We start from the raw sequence: 16,523 nt of genomic DNA on the forward strand, positions 1-16,523 counted from the left end.
CTGGGAGCCACCGGGAAGGAGCCGGGTCCCCTCCAGCCCCAGATTTGGGGATGCTCCAGCCCCCCCCCCGAGATGCTGGATGGGGGGGGGGGGTCACAGACCCCTGGCCGTTGCCCCCCTCGTCGGGAGGACTCGGCCACGCAGAGAGTGTGCTGAGAGCGGCTCAGCAGCACCCATGGGTGCTCCCATGGCCCTACACCCACCCGGCACCCATCACCCTGCCCCATCGCATCCTCCCCCCCTCTCTCCCCACATCCCCCCCCCCGCCAGGAGCCCCAGCAGCCCAAGAGCGCTTCAGAAATCCCAGTTTTATTTCAGATCAGAAATAACCAACCAGGAAGGGGGGAGAAAAAAAAAAAAAAAAAAAAAAAAAGCCCACCAACAACCCAAATCCCAAAACAACTCCAAAGAATGAGAAACGGCCCCAAATCCCAACCCGTCCCGTGCCCGGGTGGGTGCTACATACAGGCTGGGGGGGGGGGGGGGGGGTGCAGGGCAGGGGGGGGGATCCCCATCCTTGGGGTCTCTCTGGCTCTTCCCGGGGTGGGAGGGGGAGGGGGTGTCAGCTCAAAGTGCATCAAGCGGGAGGTCAGCGTCGTCCCCCCATCGGGCGGGTGGGGAAACTGAGGCACGGGGACAGGACGGGGGGAGGTGGGGGGTGGGGGGTGGTGTGAAATCCAGCCCTTGGCAGCCAAGTCCATGCAAACGCCCCCACCTCGGACTAGAAACCACCTCAGGCGCGTGTATTGCTTAGGGGATGATTTGGTTTTTATCATAAATATAGAGCTATAGACGCTAGTATCGGTGTATCCGACGGGATCCTACGCCCGGGGGTGGGGGCAACCCGCCCCCGGCGCGGGGAGGGGGCAGCACACGGGGCTCCATGCACGTTACATGCACTTACGGTTGGGTTTGGTGGTTGTTTTTTTTTCCAGCGAGGGGAGGTTTGGGGGTTTTTTTTGTGTGTGTGTTTGTGTGTCTTTCATCCAAGTTGCCATGTTCTGCAGACAGCCAGGCGATCCCATCGCCCCGGGACAGCGGGGACCCGGCGCGGGTCTTCCCCCCCCCTCGGGTTTGCCCCCCTCCCGGGGGGCGTGTGTGTGTCGGGAGGGAGATTTGTGGCTGATTCCAGTATATATGTGTGTGTGTGTATATATCTCTGGACGCCCCGCTGGAGCCGTGGCTCCCCGTCGGTGGGCGCAGGCAGGCGCTCGGGGCGGCCCCCCGTTACTTCATGCCGCTGCGCAGCACCTGGTTGGCGGCGATGAGCATCACGCTGATGATGAAGGCGATGGCGAAGGCGCAGATGAGGCTCTTCCGCACGCAGGTCTGCCGGATCTGCTGGCTGGAACAGGCTGGGAAGGGGGGGGGGAGGGAGAGCCGGGGAGCGGGGGGGTTACCCCACATCCCCCTCCCTGCCCCGTACCCGCTGCCATCCCCGTGGCGTCGGGGTTGGTTGGGGTGGGGGGGGTGTTTGGCCTCCCCGCTGCCCGGCACTCACTCTCCACGTCGACGGGGCACTCCTCGGCCGTGCCCATGTGGCTCTCCTCCTCCGTCATGATGATGTTCTCGATGTCCTTCATGGAGAGGTGCTCGCAGAAGGTGTCGTACAGCAGCCGCTTCAGCTCGTCCACCGTCAGCTTCTGCATGTCGCACTGCGGGGGGGGCGGGCAGGGGGGGTCTCGGGCAGGGGGATAATCCCCATGGTCAGGGGTGGGGGGGGCACAGTGATGCTGGGGGGGGGGGGGGGGGGGGGTTCCCCCGGCACCCTTGGGTGCTGCGTTTTGGGTGGACGACCCCGTTTTTGATGGGGAAAGGGCTGGTGTCCCGCTGACCCCCTGGCAGAGGGGGCTGGTGGCTCCACAGAAGGGCACCCAGTGGGTGCCCGCCATCACCACCCTCTGCCACCCCCGTGCCGTGGCTGGGACAGGAAAGCCTGAGGCTGGTGTAACCCTGACCCCAACCCTGACCCGACTAAGGCTGACCTTTCCACTAACCCTAACCTGGAGCCTGAGCTCTGCTGGACCCTAACCCCAACCCTGACCCCAAACCCTAAACCTGACCCTAACCCTGGTCCTAAACCTAACCTTGACCCTGACCCCAACCCTAACCCCTTACACCAACACTAACCCTGGCCCTGACCCTAATCTGGAGCCCCATCCTGACCTTCCCCCTCACCCTAACTTCAGCTCCAGCCCTGACCCTAATCCTCATCCCGACCCCAACCCTGACCCTGACCCCGACCCCGAGCCGTCCCCCACTGCCCTCGGTGGGGGGGACGGGGCTGCCGCACCCCAGACGGGAGGTGGGGGTCCCCTACCTTCCAGAAGACGGTGTCGAAGTCCGTGCCGTGGAACTTCTCCGGGATGCCCGAGGTGGACAGCTTGGGCCCCAGTAACGTCACAAACTCCTCGAAGTCCACCTGCCCGTCGCCTGTGGGACACGGAGGCTCCTGTCACACCCTGCCCAGGCATGGGGATGTGCGTGACACCCTCCCCATCCCCCCGAAGAGTCCCCATGGGGCTGCCTGGTGGGGAGGGACCCCCCTGCCTGGACTCGGTGATGCTCAGGGTACCCACCCCTCTGCAGCCCAGGGGGGCCCCGCTCCAAACCTCAGTGTTTTTTGGGGAGACCCCCCCCCTCCTGGGCTTGGCACTGCTTGGGGACACCCTACTGCAGGGTCACCCGGGGGGACCCTGTTCCTGGGCAGCACCCAGAGCGCCCCCCCCCCCCATGCCACCCAGGAGTCACTAGTATCCACCCGCGCTGGTCCGGAGCAGCAGCCGGCATTACGGGACCTTGGACTCTTGGACTTCACCAGGCAGGGACCCCCAAACTCGCTGGGCACCCCCAATACCAGCCAGGACCCTGTGGCTGGTCAAGGACCTCCAAAATCAGTCGGGAACCCCGGCAACAGCTGGGGACCCGCAGCAAAGTTAGGGGGTCCCCCAACATTGGCCAGGATGCCCAACAGTGGCTGGGGTCCCCAGTGGCAGCCAGGACCCCAGTGCCGTCTGAGGACCCCTCCCAGTGCTATCTGGAGACGCCCAATGCTGCCTGGGGACCCCTAAAACCAACTAGGGACCCCAACACTGGGATGGGACCTCCAACAAAGTTTGGGGTCCCCCCCAACAGCAGCTGGGATGCCCAACACCGGCTGGGGTCCCCAGTGCCAGACAGGACCCTCGATGCCACCTGGGGACCCCCAGTGCTGGCTGGGGACCCCAATGCCATATGGGGACCCTCTATACTGACTGCCCCTCCCCCCCAGTGCTGGCCGGGGACCCCCAACACCATCAGGGACCCCAAACACCAGCTGAAACCCCAATTCCAGCTGGGACCCTAATGGCAGTTGGGGACGCCCGTGGTGGCCGTGACCCCTCGGGGGGGGGAGGGCACTGGGAAGAGCCGGGGTGACACCAGGCTGTCCGTATCCTGCGGCTGCGGAGGATGCCGGTGTCGGGGCTGTCAGGCCGGCACTAACGATGAGTAATGAAGGGAGCAGCGGCTTGGCAGCGCTGCCGGAAAGGCTTTTAACCGGGGTGGGAGGGCGGTGGGGGAAAGGAAACCAATAAATTAACGAGCTCTTTAAGGTCCCGATGAGCGCGGGAGCGACAGGGACAGGCCGATGGTGGCAGCGAGTGCCGTGCCGGAGGAGCATGGCCAGCATGGCCCGCTGGGGGTGAGGGCATGGCCTGGGGGGCAGGGTCCAACCCGGGGGGCAGGATCCAACCCGGGGCGTAGGATCCAGCCCCGAGTGCAGGATCCGGCCCCAACAGCCCGGTCCCAGCAGGTTTGCCGAGCCAGGAGAGGTGCCGTTCCTGCCTGCAAACGCTCCAGGATGGTTAAATCTTCCAAAACGAAGCGCGGTGGCGATGATGATGATGATGATGATGATGATGATGGGCGAGCAGGAGGGTCTGGGCATGAGGCAGAGCCTGGATCCTCCCGCATCCCGCATCCCGCAGCGGGTCCAGCAGCCACCAGCCAGCGGGGCGGAAACGGGGCAAATTGGGTGTTTCACCAAAGGGAGGGTGCTGGGGGTCCCCGTCCCCGTGCTGGGGTTGCCGGGGCGGGGCGGGGGGGGTGGAGGTTGGGGGGGGGGGTCCTACCGTCCATGTCGAGGCGCTGGATGATGACTTCCAGCTCCACCTCGTTGGGCATGTAGCCCAGGGAGCGCATGGCCGTGCCCAGCTCCTGCTTGGAGATGAAGCCGTTGCCATCCCGGTCGAACACCTTGAAGGCTTCACGGATCTCTGCGGGGGGAGAGCAGGGGTCAGTCTGGCCATTCCCCCCCCCTCCAGCCCCGGTCCCCACAGATCCCCCGTGGGCAGCGCTGGTGGCCCCAAATGGGCCACCCATCCCTCCAGCCCCCACTTACAGAGGGGAAACTGAGGCACGGCGCGAGGGGCTGCCACCCCTGCCGGACCCGAGCCCCATCGGCCTGGTTCCAGCTCCGCATATCGGGAGGGATAAAAAAGGCAGAAACTCCCTCAAAAAGGAGCCAAGCCCCGAGCGCGGCGGGAGGCGGGATGGAGCCGCTGGGCACCGGGAGGCTTTGGGGTGGGGGGGGAGCCACCCGGCGTGGCGTCGCCGTGCCTCAGTTTCCCCGCTGCCCTCTGAGCTTGGCACAGCCACCCCCCCCGGCGATCGTCCCCCACACCCCGGGGCTCTTTTTGAGCCAGAAACCCCAAATCTGATGGGACCAGAGCCCCCACCCCCCACCCAGGTAACACTCTGTGTGTGTGTGTCCTGGTGGGGGGGGTGTTATGGGCTGAGGCGCGATGGCGGGGGGGGGCGTAACTGGAAATGAGTGGGTGATGGGTGTGCATGTGGGTGTTGGGGGGGGTGGTTGGGGGGGGTGGGGGGATACCGGGAGGGGTGTGTGCTCTCGAGCTCAGGGCGCCCATCAGGGTGGGGGCCCGGCGAGGACCATCCCTGCGCCCCCCCCATGATGGCACGGGGAGGGTGCCGGGTGTGCCAGCACCCATGTCCGTCCCCCCCTCCCTGGGGACTCTGCACCCATCCCGGGGTTACGGGGTGGTGCCGGAGCTGCGCCGCGTTTCGGACAAAAAATAACAGCAACCCTTGCCGGGGCTGCGTGGGTGCTCAGCCCTCTCCCGTGCAACGGTGGGGAGAAAGTGGCAGGATTTGGGGTTTCTGGCTCAAAAAGAGCCCCGGGGTGTGGGGGACAATCCCCGGGGGGGGGGTGGCTGTACCAAGCTCAGAGGGCAGCGGGGAAACTGAGGCACGGCGACGCCACGCCGGGTGGCTCCCCCCCCACCCCAAAGCCTCCCGGTGCCCAGCGGCTCCATCCCGCCTCCCGCCGCGCTCGGGGCTTGGCTCCTTTTTGAGGGAGTTTCTGCCTTTTTTATCCCTCCCGATATGCGGAGCTGGAACCAGGCTGATGGGAAAGATGGGACCAGGCGAGATCGTGTCGGGAACGCCGGGAAGCCAGGCCGGGATGGATGTGGGTGCCCTCTTCCCTCGCCAGGCGGCAAAGCTGCCGGCACCGGGCAGCACCAAGGGGCAGGGTACCACGTTGGGTTGTGCTATCGATCCCCAGCGCTTGGGGACGACCCTGCCCAGACGGTGGCCCATCAGTGAGGTCTTCCAAGGTGTTTTGGGGGAGTTTTGGAGGTTTTAGGCTTGCCGGCCTGACGGCTAAAGCATCTCGGTGGACAACATCCCTGCCTGGGCAGGGGGATGCTCCTCGTTCCCCCGGCACTCGCGGCGAGCCCCGCTCCGGCCCAGGCGCCCCCAAAATTCATCCTTCGAGGATGCTCATCCCAGAGGATGCGCTGTCACCCAGCTCAGGGCGCTGGGGGAAAAGCAAGGACGTGTCCCAACGGTGGCCAGACTGGGGTCCTAGCGGGGTGTTGTGTGTCCCCCCCCTAACCTGGGACACCCCGACTCTCCCCGGCCCAGCAGAGGTTTGTCCCTGCATCTTCACGGTTTGCACCCTGCGTCTTCCCAGCCCCACCGCGGAGCCCCGAGGGCCGGGAGTGCGGCTGGGTGTCACACACGTCCCCCCAGAGCGGAGGGTGACCGGGGGAGAGGCGGAAGCGGGTGGCAGCACGTCCCCCCCGGCGCGACGCAGGTGTCTGGCGCCTGGTGGGGTCACCTTGGGGCTCCCGCTGCTGCCATCGATCCCCGCGGCCGCAGGTGGGTGCTGGGGGGGAGGGGGGAGCCCCAGGCCGGGAGCACCCCGGGACCTGCCGGCGCCCCTCGGTGCTGCGCCAGGCTGGGTGCGACCACAGCGCCCCAGCACATGCGGGCGGTGAGTGTGCACGCGTACACACACACACACCACACAATCACACGCTGCAGTGGGGCTGCGTGCACACACAGCTTGCAGCGATCTACTTGTGCGCGCGCACACACACACACACACACAACCACCCTGCAGTGATGCTGTAGGTGTGCGTGCGCGCGCACACAACCACCTTGCAGCGACGTGCTTGTCCACGCGCACACACACACACCTCGCAGTGGTGCTCTATTTGTGCGTGCACACACACAGAGCCACCTTGCAGCGACGTACTCGTGCACACACACACACACACATACACGCACACCCCCCTTGCAGTGACGCTCTACTTGTGTGTGCACACACGGACACACAACACCACGGTGCGGCGATGCTGTATTTGTGCGCACACGCACACACACACACCCCCCCTTGCAGTGACGCTCTACTTGTGTGTGCACACACGGACACACAACACCACAGTGCGGCGATGCTGTATTTGTGCGCACACGCACACACACACACACCCCCCTTGCAGTGATGCTGTACGTGTGCGCGCACACACGCAGACACGCACAGAGCCACAGTGCAGCGCCGTGCTTGTGCACACACAACCACAACCACCTTGCAGTGACGTGCACACACACACACACACACAACCACCTTGCAGTGACGTGCACACACACACCCACAACCACACAACCACCTTGCAGTGATGCTGGAGGTGTGCGCACACACATGCAGGGCCACCGTGCAGTGATGTTCTTGTGCGCGCGTGTACACACACACACAACCACACATCCCTTGCAGGGCTGCCATACTTGTGCGCACACACACACACACAACGCGCTCCCTCTGCAGCGGGGCTGTGCGTACAAACCCGTGCTGCGCTGACGCTGGACGTGTGCGCACACACACGCTGCAGCGACGCTGCCAGTGTGTACACACACACACGCGCGCTGGCACAGACACCCCGTGGCGAGGCCGTGCGTGTGACAACACCGCGCGAGCACACGCACAGGGTGTGCCGTGGGGAGGTGTGCGTGTACACACTCGTGCGCGCACACACACACACACACACAACCCCTGCAGTGAGGCTGTAAATGGGCACAGAACTGCATGCCAACACAACCCGCAGAGCTGTGAACACACACACACACACACACACACGCGCGTCCTCTTGCACACCCAGCGTGAGCCCACGTCCCTGCCTGCTCGGGGGTCCTGGCCAGGATTCGGGGCCGGAGCCCCCCCACTCCCCAACCTTGGGGCTCCGTGCCTCAGTTTCCCCAGGGGGAGTCCCCAGGGGACATCCCCCCTCACCCTCTCCCGAAGGCGCAGCAGGGCCATGTGTGGGGGCCACCCGTGCCTCAGTTTCCCCTGCGGTGCCCATGCTGGGGGCAGCGATGGGGGCCGGGGGTGCTGCAGCCCCTTTCCCCCCGTGCCTGGCAGAGGCGGGGGGGGCTCTCCAGGGACACCCCGAGCCTGAGGGCACCGGTAGCACCCGTCCCGGCAAACTTTTGGGCTGGAAAAAGCCTTTCTGACGATAGCGAGCTGAGCCCGGCCCCGCTCATGGCACGGGTGGGCAGAGCCCCGCCGCCCACTCCTCCCGGCCGGAGCCCGGTGGCACCGGGGCTGCGTGGGGGCTGCCGTGACGCGGGTGGGGTGACACGGGTGACAGCCGCCCCCGGGGCCCCCCGCTCCGCCAGCCACTGTCATATTATGACAGCGGGGAGGGTGGCCCCGCCACGCCGGGGTTGGGGGGGTGGGGGGTGGGTGGAGGGTGGTCCATCCCCGCTCCGCCACCGCCGGTCCCTGCTGTGTCATATTGTCACAACGGCGACACCGGGGCCGGGACACCCCCCCACACACACCCCCCGCCACCCTCTCCCTCTGCCCGGCTCTCTCCCACGCGTTCCTTCCTCCCCCCCCCACCCCCCCCTCCTCCTCCTCCTCCTCCATCCATCCGCATCCCGCTCGCCTTCAGCCTCCCCACGGCGCCCGGGGAGGGGGGGAAGGGGGACGGGGGACGGGACCGCGCACCCCGACCCCCCCCCTCCCCGTCGCAGCCCGCACCCCTCCCCATGGGATGTGTCCCCCCCACCCCACCCCGGATCCCCCCCCCTCCATCCCGCTCACCCTCCAGCTCGTCCTCGGGGATCTCCACGGGGTGCTGCTCGGCGAGGATGTTGGGGATGGTGTAGATCCCCCGGTACATCAAAGCCGCCGTCACCGGGTGGAAAGGCATCTTCGGGGCTCCCCAAAAGCCAAAGTTTAAACCCAAATCTCCTCGGAGGGGGGAGCCGGTACCGGGGCGGCGGGGGGAGGAGGGGGGGGGGGGAAACGGGGACGCTAAAAAAAACCCAAGTTACCGGTGCCCGCCGCCCCCCGCCCGGCACCCACCGGCCGGGGGGGGCCCAGGGCGGGAGGGCGCTCCCCGTCCTCCGGGGGCCGGCGGCGGCGGGACGGGGCTGGCGGCGGAGCCCCTCACCGGGGAGTCAGGGCGCGGGGGGGCTCCGCGCCGGAGGAGGCTGGGGGCGGCCCGGTTCCCCCGCGCACATGCCCGCCCGAAGTGGAAACGGGAGGTGAAAGCATCCAGGCACCGGCTAAATCCCGGCGGCGGCGGCGGCGGCGGCGGGGGGGACGGGGCTGGCCATGCCGCTCCGGGGCCCCCCCTCCGCCAGCCCCGGGCCGCTCACAGCCCCCGGGGGGCCGCTGCCACCGGGCCACGTTCCCCGGCGGGGCCCGGCATGGCGGGGCCGAGGCCGAGGGCGGCCTCTTCTTCTTCCTCTTCCCTCCTCCTCCTCCTCTTCTTCTTCTTCCTCCTCCCCGCTAAGTGTCCCGGGGCTCGGCTCCCCGCCGCTGGCTCAGCCCCCGGCGCCGCGCACACGCTCCCCCCGCGCCGCCGCCGGCAGACGGAGCATCCTCGGCCGCGGCCCCGGAGAAGAGGCGGCGGAATCCGGGGAGAAGCGGCGGGGCCGGGCGGGTTTTGAACGGTCCCGCCTGGCAAATGGGGCTGGGGGCGGGGGGTGGTGCCTTCCCCTCGGGGGAGGGAGGGGTGGGGAGGGGGGGGGGAGTTGCGACAAAGAGGGTGTCACAGCCACCCGTCAGCGTCCCGGGCCGGATCCTGCCCCGCTGCTGCTGGGGGGCACCCGGCCGTGGGGGGGAACACTGGGTGGTGGAGAACGGATGGTGGGTCCTTGTGGCACCCCCTGTCCGGGCAGTTGTCACCCCGAGGTTCCCACACACCGCACCCCAAGGCTGTCATCACCCCCAAGTCCCTGCACGCAGCACCCTGGACCGGCGCAGCCATCACCCCGCGGTCCCCGCAGGTGGCACCCCGCTCCTGGGGCAGCCGTCAGGCCGGGGACCCCGCGCAGCACCCCACAGTGCCACCACCCCCAGGTCCCTGTGCGTGGCACCCCGTGCCCGGGCAGTCGTCAGCCCAGGGTCCCCGTACTGGGTACCCCAGGCTGCCGTCACCCCGAGGTCCCCACAGGCAGCACCCCAGGCCATCACCACCCCGATGTCCCTGCACGCAGCACCCTGGGGCAGGGCACTGGTCACCCTGAGGTCCCCAGGGTGCTGCGGGGGTGGCAGGGACACCAGGGACCTCCTGCTCCCGCACCAGGGCAAAGACGAGCCGTGGAAGAGGATCGAAGCGGGGCCGGGAGCGAAGCCCTCCGTCCCCGTTTCCAGTCACCCCCCGCTTCCCCCCAGGCCCTGATCACATTTTTTTGCCTCATTTCTCGCTTTGTCACTGATTAATCACAGCTGGGCTCGTACACCAGGGCAGGTCCCCGCTGTGCCACGTCCCAGTGGCATCTGTGTCCCCACGGCAGGGATGCAGCCCAGGACCTGGGACCTCTCTCCTGCCACGTCCCACCACCCACCTGCCATGGCTCGTCCCCCTGGGTGAGCATGGCCGTGCCAGACCCCGGCCCGTTGGGAGATGGGGGGGTCACAGTGTCCCCTGTGCCTTGGTGGCATCTCTCTGGCCAGGCACGGTGGCACGGGGAGGCTGCCAAAGCCCCTGGTCCCGGCCGGAGGCTGCTTTGGAGGGGCTGTGGTGGGGGGGAAGGGGTTGGGGACAAGAGGGAAAACGTCCCCGGAGCCATAAGGGGGTGGGAAAGAGAAAAGGGGACGGCCGGCACCTCTCAGGTCCTCCTCTGAATAGCGAGGATGCGCGAGAGCGATGGGGAAACTGAGGCACAGCCGGCCGGGCTCCACACGTGCTTCTCGCCTTGGGACTGTCAGGAGAATCCCCAACATTTTGGAATGGGGTTCCTGCCGTTCCAACCCCTTCATTAAAATCCCCCCCCCCGGCACCCCCCGGCCACGCGCTCAGGCTCAGCCGTTGCCTCATCCAGCCCAACGCTGCCGAGAATTCGGGGGCAGATGGAGGTTCCAACCCTCCCCCGCCGGCCGGGACACCCCCCCACACCCCCCACACCCCCCCCGGGGCTCCCCAAAACCCCTCGCCTTCCCCAGCCGCCTCCTGGCAGTGCCGCCCGTGCAGCCGCCGTTGGTTTTAACCAGTTGGGGTCCCCTTTAAGCTATTTTTTCGCTGGGAGAAATTTCCTTCTCCGACAGCGGAAAACCAACCCTCGGCCGTGCTCCCGAGCTGGGGAATTTCAGGGATGATCCAATCCCCGGTGCTGCGAGGTGTCGGTTCCCTCCCAGGGCAGGATCCTTCCTCCCGGGATGTCACGGCTCGGGGGTGGCTTTTTCATCCTCCCCCGGGGCTCGGGATGGCGCTGGGGGCACATGGGGAGTCTCCGGAGTCTAATACTGCGGTTGCGCTCACACCGCGGCCCTGAGGGGGAGGGTGCTGACAATAATAAGCAACTTTTTGGGGAGAAAGAAGCCCGAAAAGGCAAACCAGCCTAATTGAAAATCTCCTCCTTTTTTCTTAGCGGATCAATTTGCTCCACGATGTTAACGAAGTCGCCCTCCCAATTAATTCTCCATTTGCCCACCGGAGGCCCCGGGGCGGAAACTCATTAATTTCTCACCGCCCAAAACCCAGCAGGAATAATACCGCAAATTGCTGGGCTTTTCCCCACGAATCCCCCCAGATCTCCGCTCTCGGCAGCATCGGGGGACCTGTCGGCGCATCCTTCCCTGCGGAGGCGGGAGGCAGCCGCTCCGGCCCGGCTCCCGCTGCTCCATCCCTGGGGACGGAGCGGGGGGAAAAATAAGAATTAAACAATGGCTTAATGGCATTTGAAGTTGTGATTGGTTTTTCGCTCATTAGGGCTCATCGGCAGAGCGGTCTCGGTGTTTCCCCTGAGACCCGCCAGAGCCCCCCTTCCCGCTCGGCCGCACCGTCCTCTTCCTCCCGGGATGAAGGCTGGGACCTTGCCCCGGTACAAGCTGCGCCCTGCAGCCCCTTGGCTTCCATTTCCTCACTTATTTTGGGTTGAGAAGCTCTGAATCGGTTTCCTCAGCTCTCGGTCCATCACCGCGCGCCAAGGTGATGGGATGGAGGCAGCGGCATCCCCAAACCCCTGGGATTTCAGCTTAAAATCCCAGCCACAGCCGAGTGATCCACGCGTTTCCCGCACCTCTTGGATGTTGCAAATGTTCCTCTTCGTAATTCCTCCATTGTTTTATCGGCGGTTCCTCTTCACCCTTCTCCCTTTTTTCCCCTGGGGGCTGGGGCCAGCAGGTCAATGCCACCTCTCCCTCCATCCCTTTGTCCCTCCCGTGGCAGCAGCACCTTCCCCGACACCCGCGGGCGGTACCCTAATTAGCCGATCCCGCTAACGAGGCAGGAGAAGCGCAATCCAGGCCTGGTGTTTTGCATCTTATTCGCAGCTTTGCGAGGATCTCGCCCTCAAGAGCGCTTGCTCCCGGGTTCGCATCCCAACATCATCGTCTTTATTTCTCTCAGGAAGATGGGAAGGGGGGGGAATTAAAAGGAATAAAGCCGTGCTGGCACAGGGATGGCGCTGGTTTATCTTTAATTTAATCTTCTTGTCCCATTTGTTACTGAGCCTCCCCTGGCAGGGCCGAGGTGCCCTTCTCCCTTCCCGCCATCCCCCTGCCCGGCAGAGACTCCGGTGCTGGATCCTCTCCCTGCCCAGAGCGTGTCCTGCCAACTCCATTTGTCCGGGCGTTTGCAAGTCTGGGTTCTGCCACGTCCCCCAGTTGAAATTCCCAATTGTCCTTGCTGAGGAGAGAAGGAACCTGGCAGGGATGGGATGGGGATTGGGGATGAGATAGGATTAGATGGGGATGAGGATGGGATAGGGACGGGAATGGGGTTGAAGATGGGATGGGGATTGGGTTGGAGACGGAATGGGATGGGATGAGATGGGGATGAGGATGAGGATGGGATGGGATGGGGATGGGGATGGGATGGGGATGAGGATGGGATGGGATGAGATGGGGATGAGGATGAGGATGGGGATGGGGATGGGGATGGGAGGGGATGGGATGAGATGGGGATGAGGATGGGGAAGGGGATGGGATGGGATGAGATGGGGATGAGGATGGGGATGGGGATGGGATGGGACGAGATGGGGATGGGAGGGGATGAGATAGGGATGAGGATGGGATGGGGACAGGCTTGGAGACAGGACAGGACGGGATGAGGATGGGGATGGGGATGGAATGGGGATCCCTCACGGGGGTGGGGATGGGGATAGGATGGGGATGGCACGGGGATGAGACAGGGATGGTGTTGGAGATGGGATGGGGACGGGGTTGGAGATGGGATGGGGATGGGATGGGTACCCCTGGCAGAGATGGGGGTGGGATGGTGCAAACGTGGTCTGGGTGCCCTCAAATCCCGCAGGACAACCCCACGGATAACTCACCCCGGTGCAGCCTGAGGATCCTGGGGTGGGGGCAGCACCACGGTGTCCTCCAGGACGTAACACCGCTCACCCTGAGCACAGGGAGGGGACGTGAGCGGCCCGGGGTGGCCGTTGTGTCATTTTAAAGTCACCGACTGGCATCGAGCCCTCGGAGACGCCGGAGGCATCAATCTCCCGGGGCCCTCGCTGTCAGCTGGGTATTTAGTGAAATGTTTCTTAAATGAACGCTTGATGGAAGAAGAGGGATGGCTGCAACGTACCGAGCCGCAAGGTTATCCCCGCTGCCGCGCCGGCTGCCAGCTCCCAGCGCCTGATATTAAACCCGGGGAGGGCGGCCGCGATAACCCACCGGGGAGGTTTCGGAGCCGCTACCCGGCATGACTCTGGGATGTATTTTGGAGCAAACCACTCCCGCGATGAGGGAAACGGCGGGAAAAGCGCTGGGCAGATGACGCAGGTGGGGAGGGAAGGGAGAAAGGGAAAGGCTTGGAGAGCCCCGTTTAAGTTGGGTTCTCAGGAGGCAAAATAGCCCCTCCATGGGACGAGGCTAGACTTCTGCTTAGGGTTAGTTTTTCGTTATGAAAACTGGGAAAAATTGAAATGAGCCTGTTCTTAGCATCCCTCCAGCGGATGCAGCCTGGCATGCTAAGGGTGGCGGCGACTCCGCTTGCTCCTGCCAAGAGACCGAGTGGGGACACAACTCCCAGTCAAGGACCTTCTTAAACTCTTTAACTGCAATAAAAAATAAAAGATCCCCGGGAAGCACAGCCTGCCCGGGAAGGATCTGGGTTTTCGAGAGCAGCACACAAGAAGGGAGCGAAAGCGATGGCAGAGCCGTGCTCAGCCCCAGAGGCACCACGTGAGGTTGACCTTCAGCCCCTGCCCTCAGCGACAGCCCCAGGAAGAGGAATAAATGCAGCAAAATCCGCATTACGGCGCCTGTGCGTCGGTGACACGGGTGGATGCTGGTACCCGGCAGGTCACCGAGCGGCTTTTCTTTGCTACAGCCAAGGCTGAAGTCAGACCCCAAAGCAAACCCCTTGGCCAAGCATTAAGACTGTTGAGAAACGGCCCCAACAACCCTCTTTCCAAGAAGACGTGCCTTCAGGACACAGCTGTGCTGGGCCAGGCCCCGCTCCCATCCTGCCGTCGGCACACAGGCCGTGCTCGCCAGGAGACTCCCGCCATCAGCAACGCCATCAGGTAGCAACATTCGCTCCGTCTCTCCAGGATGCTGCGAGCCGCTGCTGGCCCCGGGGTGGCCTGGCACAATGATGCCAGGGTCTGGTGGTACCCGGTGCCGTGATGCCAGGACCCGGCAGTGCCCAATGCTGTGATGCCAGGACATGGTGGTACCCAGCACCACGATGCCCAGGCCAGCTGCAGGCAGCATCCCAGCAGGATCCTGATGATGCCCAATGTCCCCACAGCAGGTGATACCGTGTCCGGGTGGGAGGAGGTGATGGGAGCAGGATTCCAGCATTCCTGGTCCGGATCCGGCCCCGGGGCTCCCCGAGCAGTGGAGGCAGCAGATGCCTGAGGAGGCCAGGAGGGATGATGCTGCCCAAGGTGATTATTAGGGGAGGGAAAGTTAATGACGAGGGTGAAGGGATCCTGGCTGGTGGGATCCTGGCTGAGGTGGCGTCTCCTTCCCCAGGGCCATGTCCCCATCAGGGCCACGTGCTGGTCGGCAGCGCCGGCTCAGTCTCTTCCGTGCCTGGGAAAATATTGGCCCTTGTGCTCTCAGGGCAGCAGCTCCTGAGCTCTCTTGGACAATGGCTGGTCCCAGGTGTGTTGTATGGGCCTACACCGAACTGTGTGGTCTTGCACCCCACGGCATTGTCCTGCATCCCACCGTGTGGTCCTGTGCCCCACCACGTGGTCCTACACCCAGCTGCATGCTTGCACACCCTGCTGCATGGTCCTGTACCAAATCACAGCATCCTGCACCCCTGTGCGGTCCTGCACCCCACTACAAGGTCAGGCACCCCATCGCATGATCCCGCACCCCACCATGTCGTCTTGAAACCCATGGCATGATCCTGCAACCCGGCACATGGTCCTGCATCCCACCATGCCGTCCCACACCCCACGGCGCGGTCCTGCACCCCATCGCATGGCCTCGCACCCCACGGCATGGTCCTGCACCCCACAACATGGTCCTGCACCCCATCACCCCTCGCCCAGCATCCCCCCGCTCGGCCCGAGCAGCCTCCGGCGATTCATCCTCCGCCCGCGGGGAAATTGCGGTGGCTGGAGCAGCTCCATGTGCTTTTTATTTTATAGCATCCGTATATCATCCCCTCCCCGGTGCTCTGCCGCGGTGGCTGAGGGGGCACCGCTGGTACCAGCTGGAGGTTTCGGCTCCGGAGTTGCAGCTTCCCCACCGTCAATCCTCCCTCTTAGCCTGTTAAGCCCCTAATTAAGCCGACAAGACACACGTCGTCGGGCTTTTAATTACAGCTTTGCGGCAGCTGCCCCAGGGGAGGTGTCGGGGCAGGGGGAGATGCACTGAGCTGGCCGGGTCTCTGCGCAGAGCAGGGCGGCCCTGGGGGCCATCCCCCCGGCGAGGCTGCCTCTCCCCTCTCCTCTCCCTCCTCATTTCATTTTCTTTCCCTTTTTTCTCCCTGGAAGACAAAGGGCTGGGAAGAGGCAAAGGTGGAGGGACGCAGACGGCAGCGCTGTGCCGGCCATCAGCCCGTACCGGCGGGGATGGATGAGGATGGATGAGGATGGATGAGGATGGATGAGGACAGCGGGGATGCCACGAGGCTGGCAGCTGCTGGCAAAGGGAGGAATAAGGTCCCCATGTCCCCAAGACGCTGTCCCTGGAGAGCAGGACCCTGCCTGGCTTTGCCCCTGGGGAGCAGCATTTTACATTGTCATCCTGCAACCCAGACCCGAACCACCTGGGGGCTGAGCACCCATGGGTGCCCCGAGCTCCCCAGGGTGCCCAAGACCAGCGATGGGGTGTCCCATGGGCTGCTCCCCTAGTTCCCTCTGCTGGCTCCTGTTGCTGGTGGGTAGAGAGCGACCCCGCAAGAGCCACCCATAGCTGTTGGGTGCCCCGGCCCCCCCCCCAGCTCCAGCCTGTGCCCACGGTGGCCTGTGGCCAGGTGCCTGCCGTGCCACGCTGTGCCGTGCCATGGCGTGTCAGCCTGAATCCATTAAGCCATGAGTCAGAGCCGGCCCCGTGCTGACTAACTCCCATGTGCCGGCTCCGAGCACCCGTCCTGTGTGCCAGGGCGCCCGCTGCCCCCCGACATGGCTGGGGTGCGGGACTGCACTTCCCTGCTTCACCTCCCCGTGCAAACGCACCTCCCCAGGCACCCCCAGCCCCGTGCAGACACACTTCCCCTACGGAAACCGCAGAATGGTTCAGGTTGGAAGGGACCTTAAAGCCCACCCAGTGCCACCCCCTGCCCTGGGCAGGGACACCTCCCACCAGC

The 16,523-nt window shown here is 65.0% G+C and overlaps 1 protein-coding gene across 1 annotated transcript; it reads right to left on the minus strand.

Annotated features, from left to right (window-relative positions):
* Nucleotides 1-295: 295 nt before the first annotated feature.
* CABP7 (calcium binding protein 7) lies at nt 296-8,641 on the minus strand. The gene is made up of 5 exons (XM_074606286.1): nt 8,390-8,641; nt 4,113-4,256; nt 2,321-2,433; nt 1,502-1,655; nt 296-1,355 (listed from the first exon to the last, which is right to left on the minus strand). The coding sequence occupies exons 1-5, from the start codon at nt 8,496-8,498 to the stop codon at nt 1,228-1,230; spliced, it is 648 nt and encodes a 215-aa protein (XP_074462387.1). The 5' UTR covers nt 8,499-8,641; the 3' UTR covers nt 296-1,227.
* Between the last annotated feature and the right edge of the window lie 7,882 nt (nt 8,642-16,523).

Source organism: Larus michahellis, chromosome 13 (assembly GCF_964199755.1).
Source record: "Larus michahellis chromosome 13, bLarMic1.1, whole genome shotgun sequence".
In the NCBI taxonomy this organism is placed as follows: domain Eukaryota; kingdom Metazoa; phylum Chordata; class Aves; order Charadriiformes; family Laridae; genus Larus; species Larus michahellis.

Bases quoted from the DNA above. Each gene is read 5' to 3' on its own strand.
- CABP7 (XM_074606286.1), bottom strand. From the start codon at position 8,498: ATGCCTTTCCACCCGGTGACGGCGGCTTTGATGTACCGGGGGATCTAC. The intron at 4,257-8,389 runs GTGAGCGGGATG...CTCCCCCCGCAG, and splicing joins CCCCGAGGACGAGCTGGAGG to AGATCCGTGAAGCCTTCAAG. The intron at 2,434-4,112 runs GTAGGACCCCCC...CGTGTCCCACAG, and splicing joins CCAGCGCCTCGACATGGACG to GCGACGGGCAGGTGGACTTC.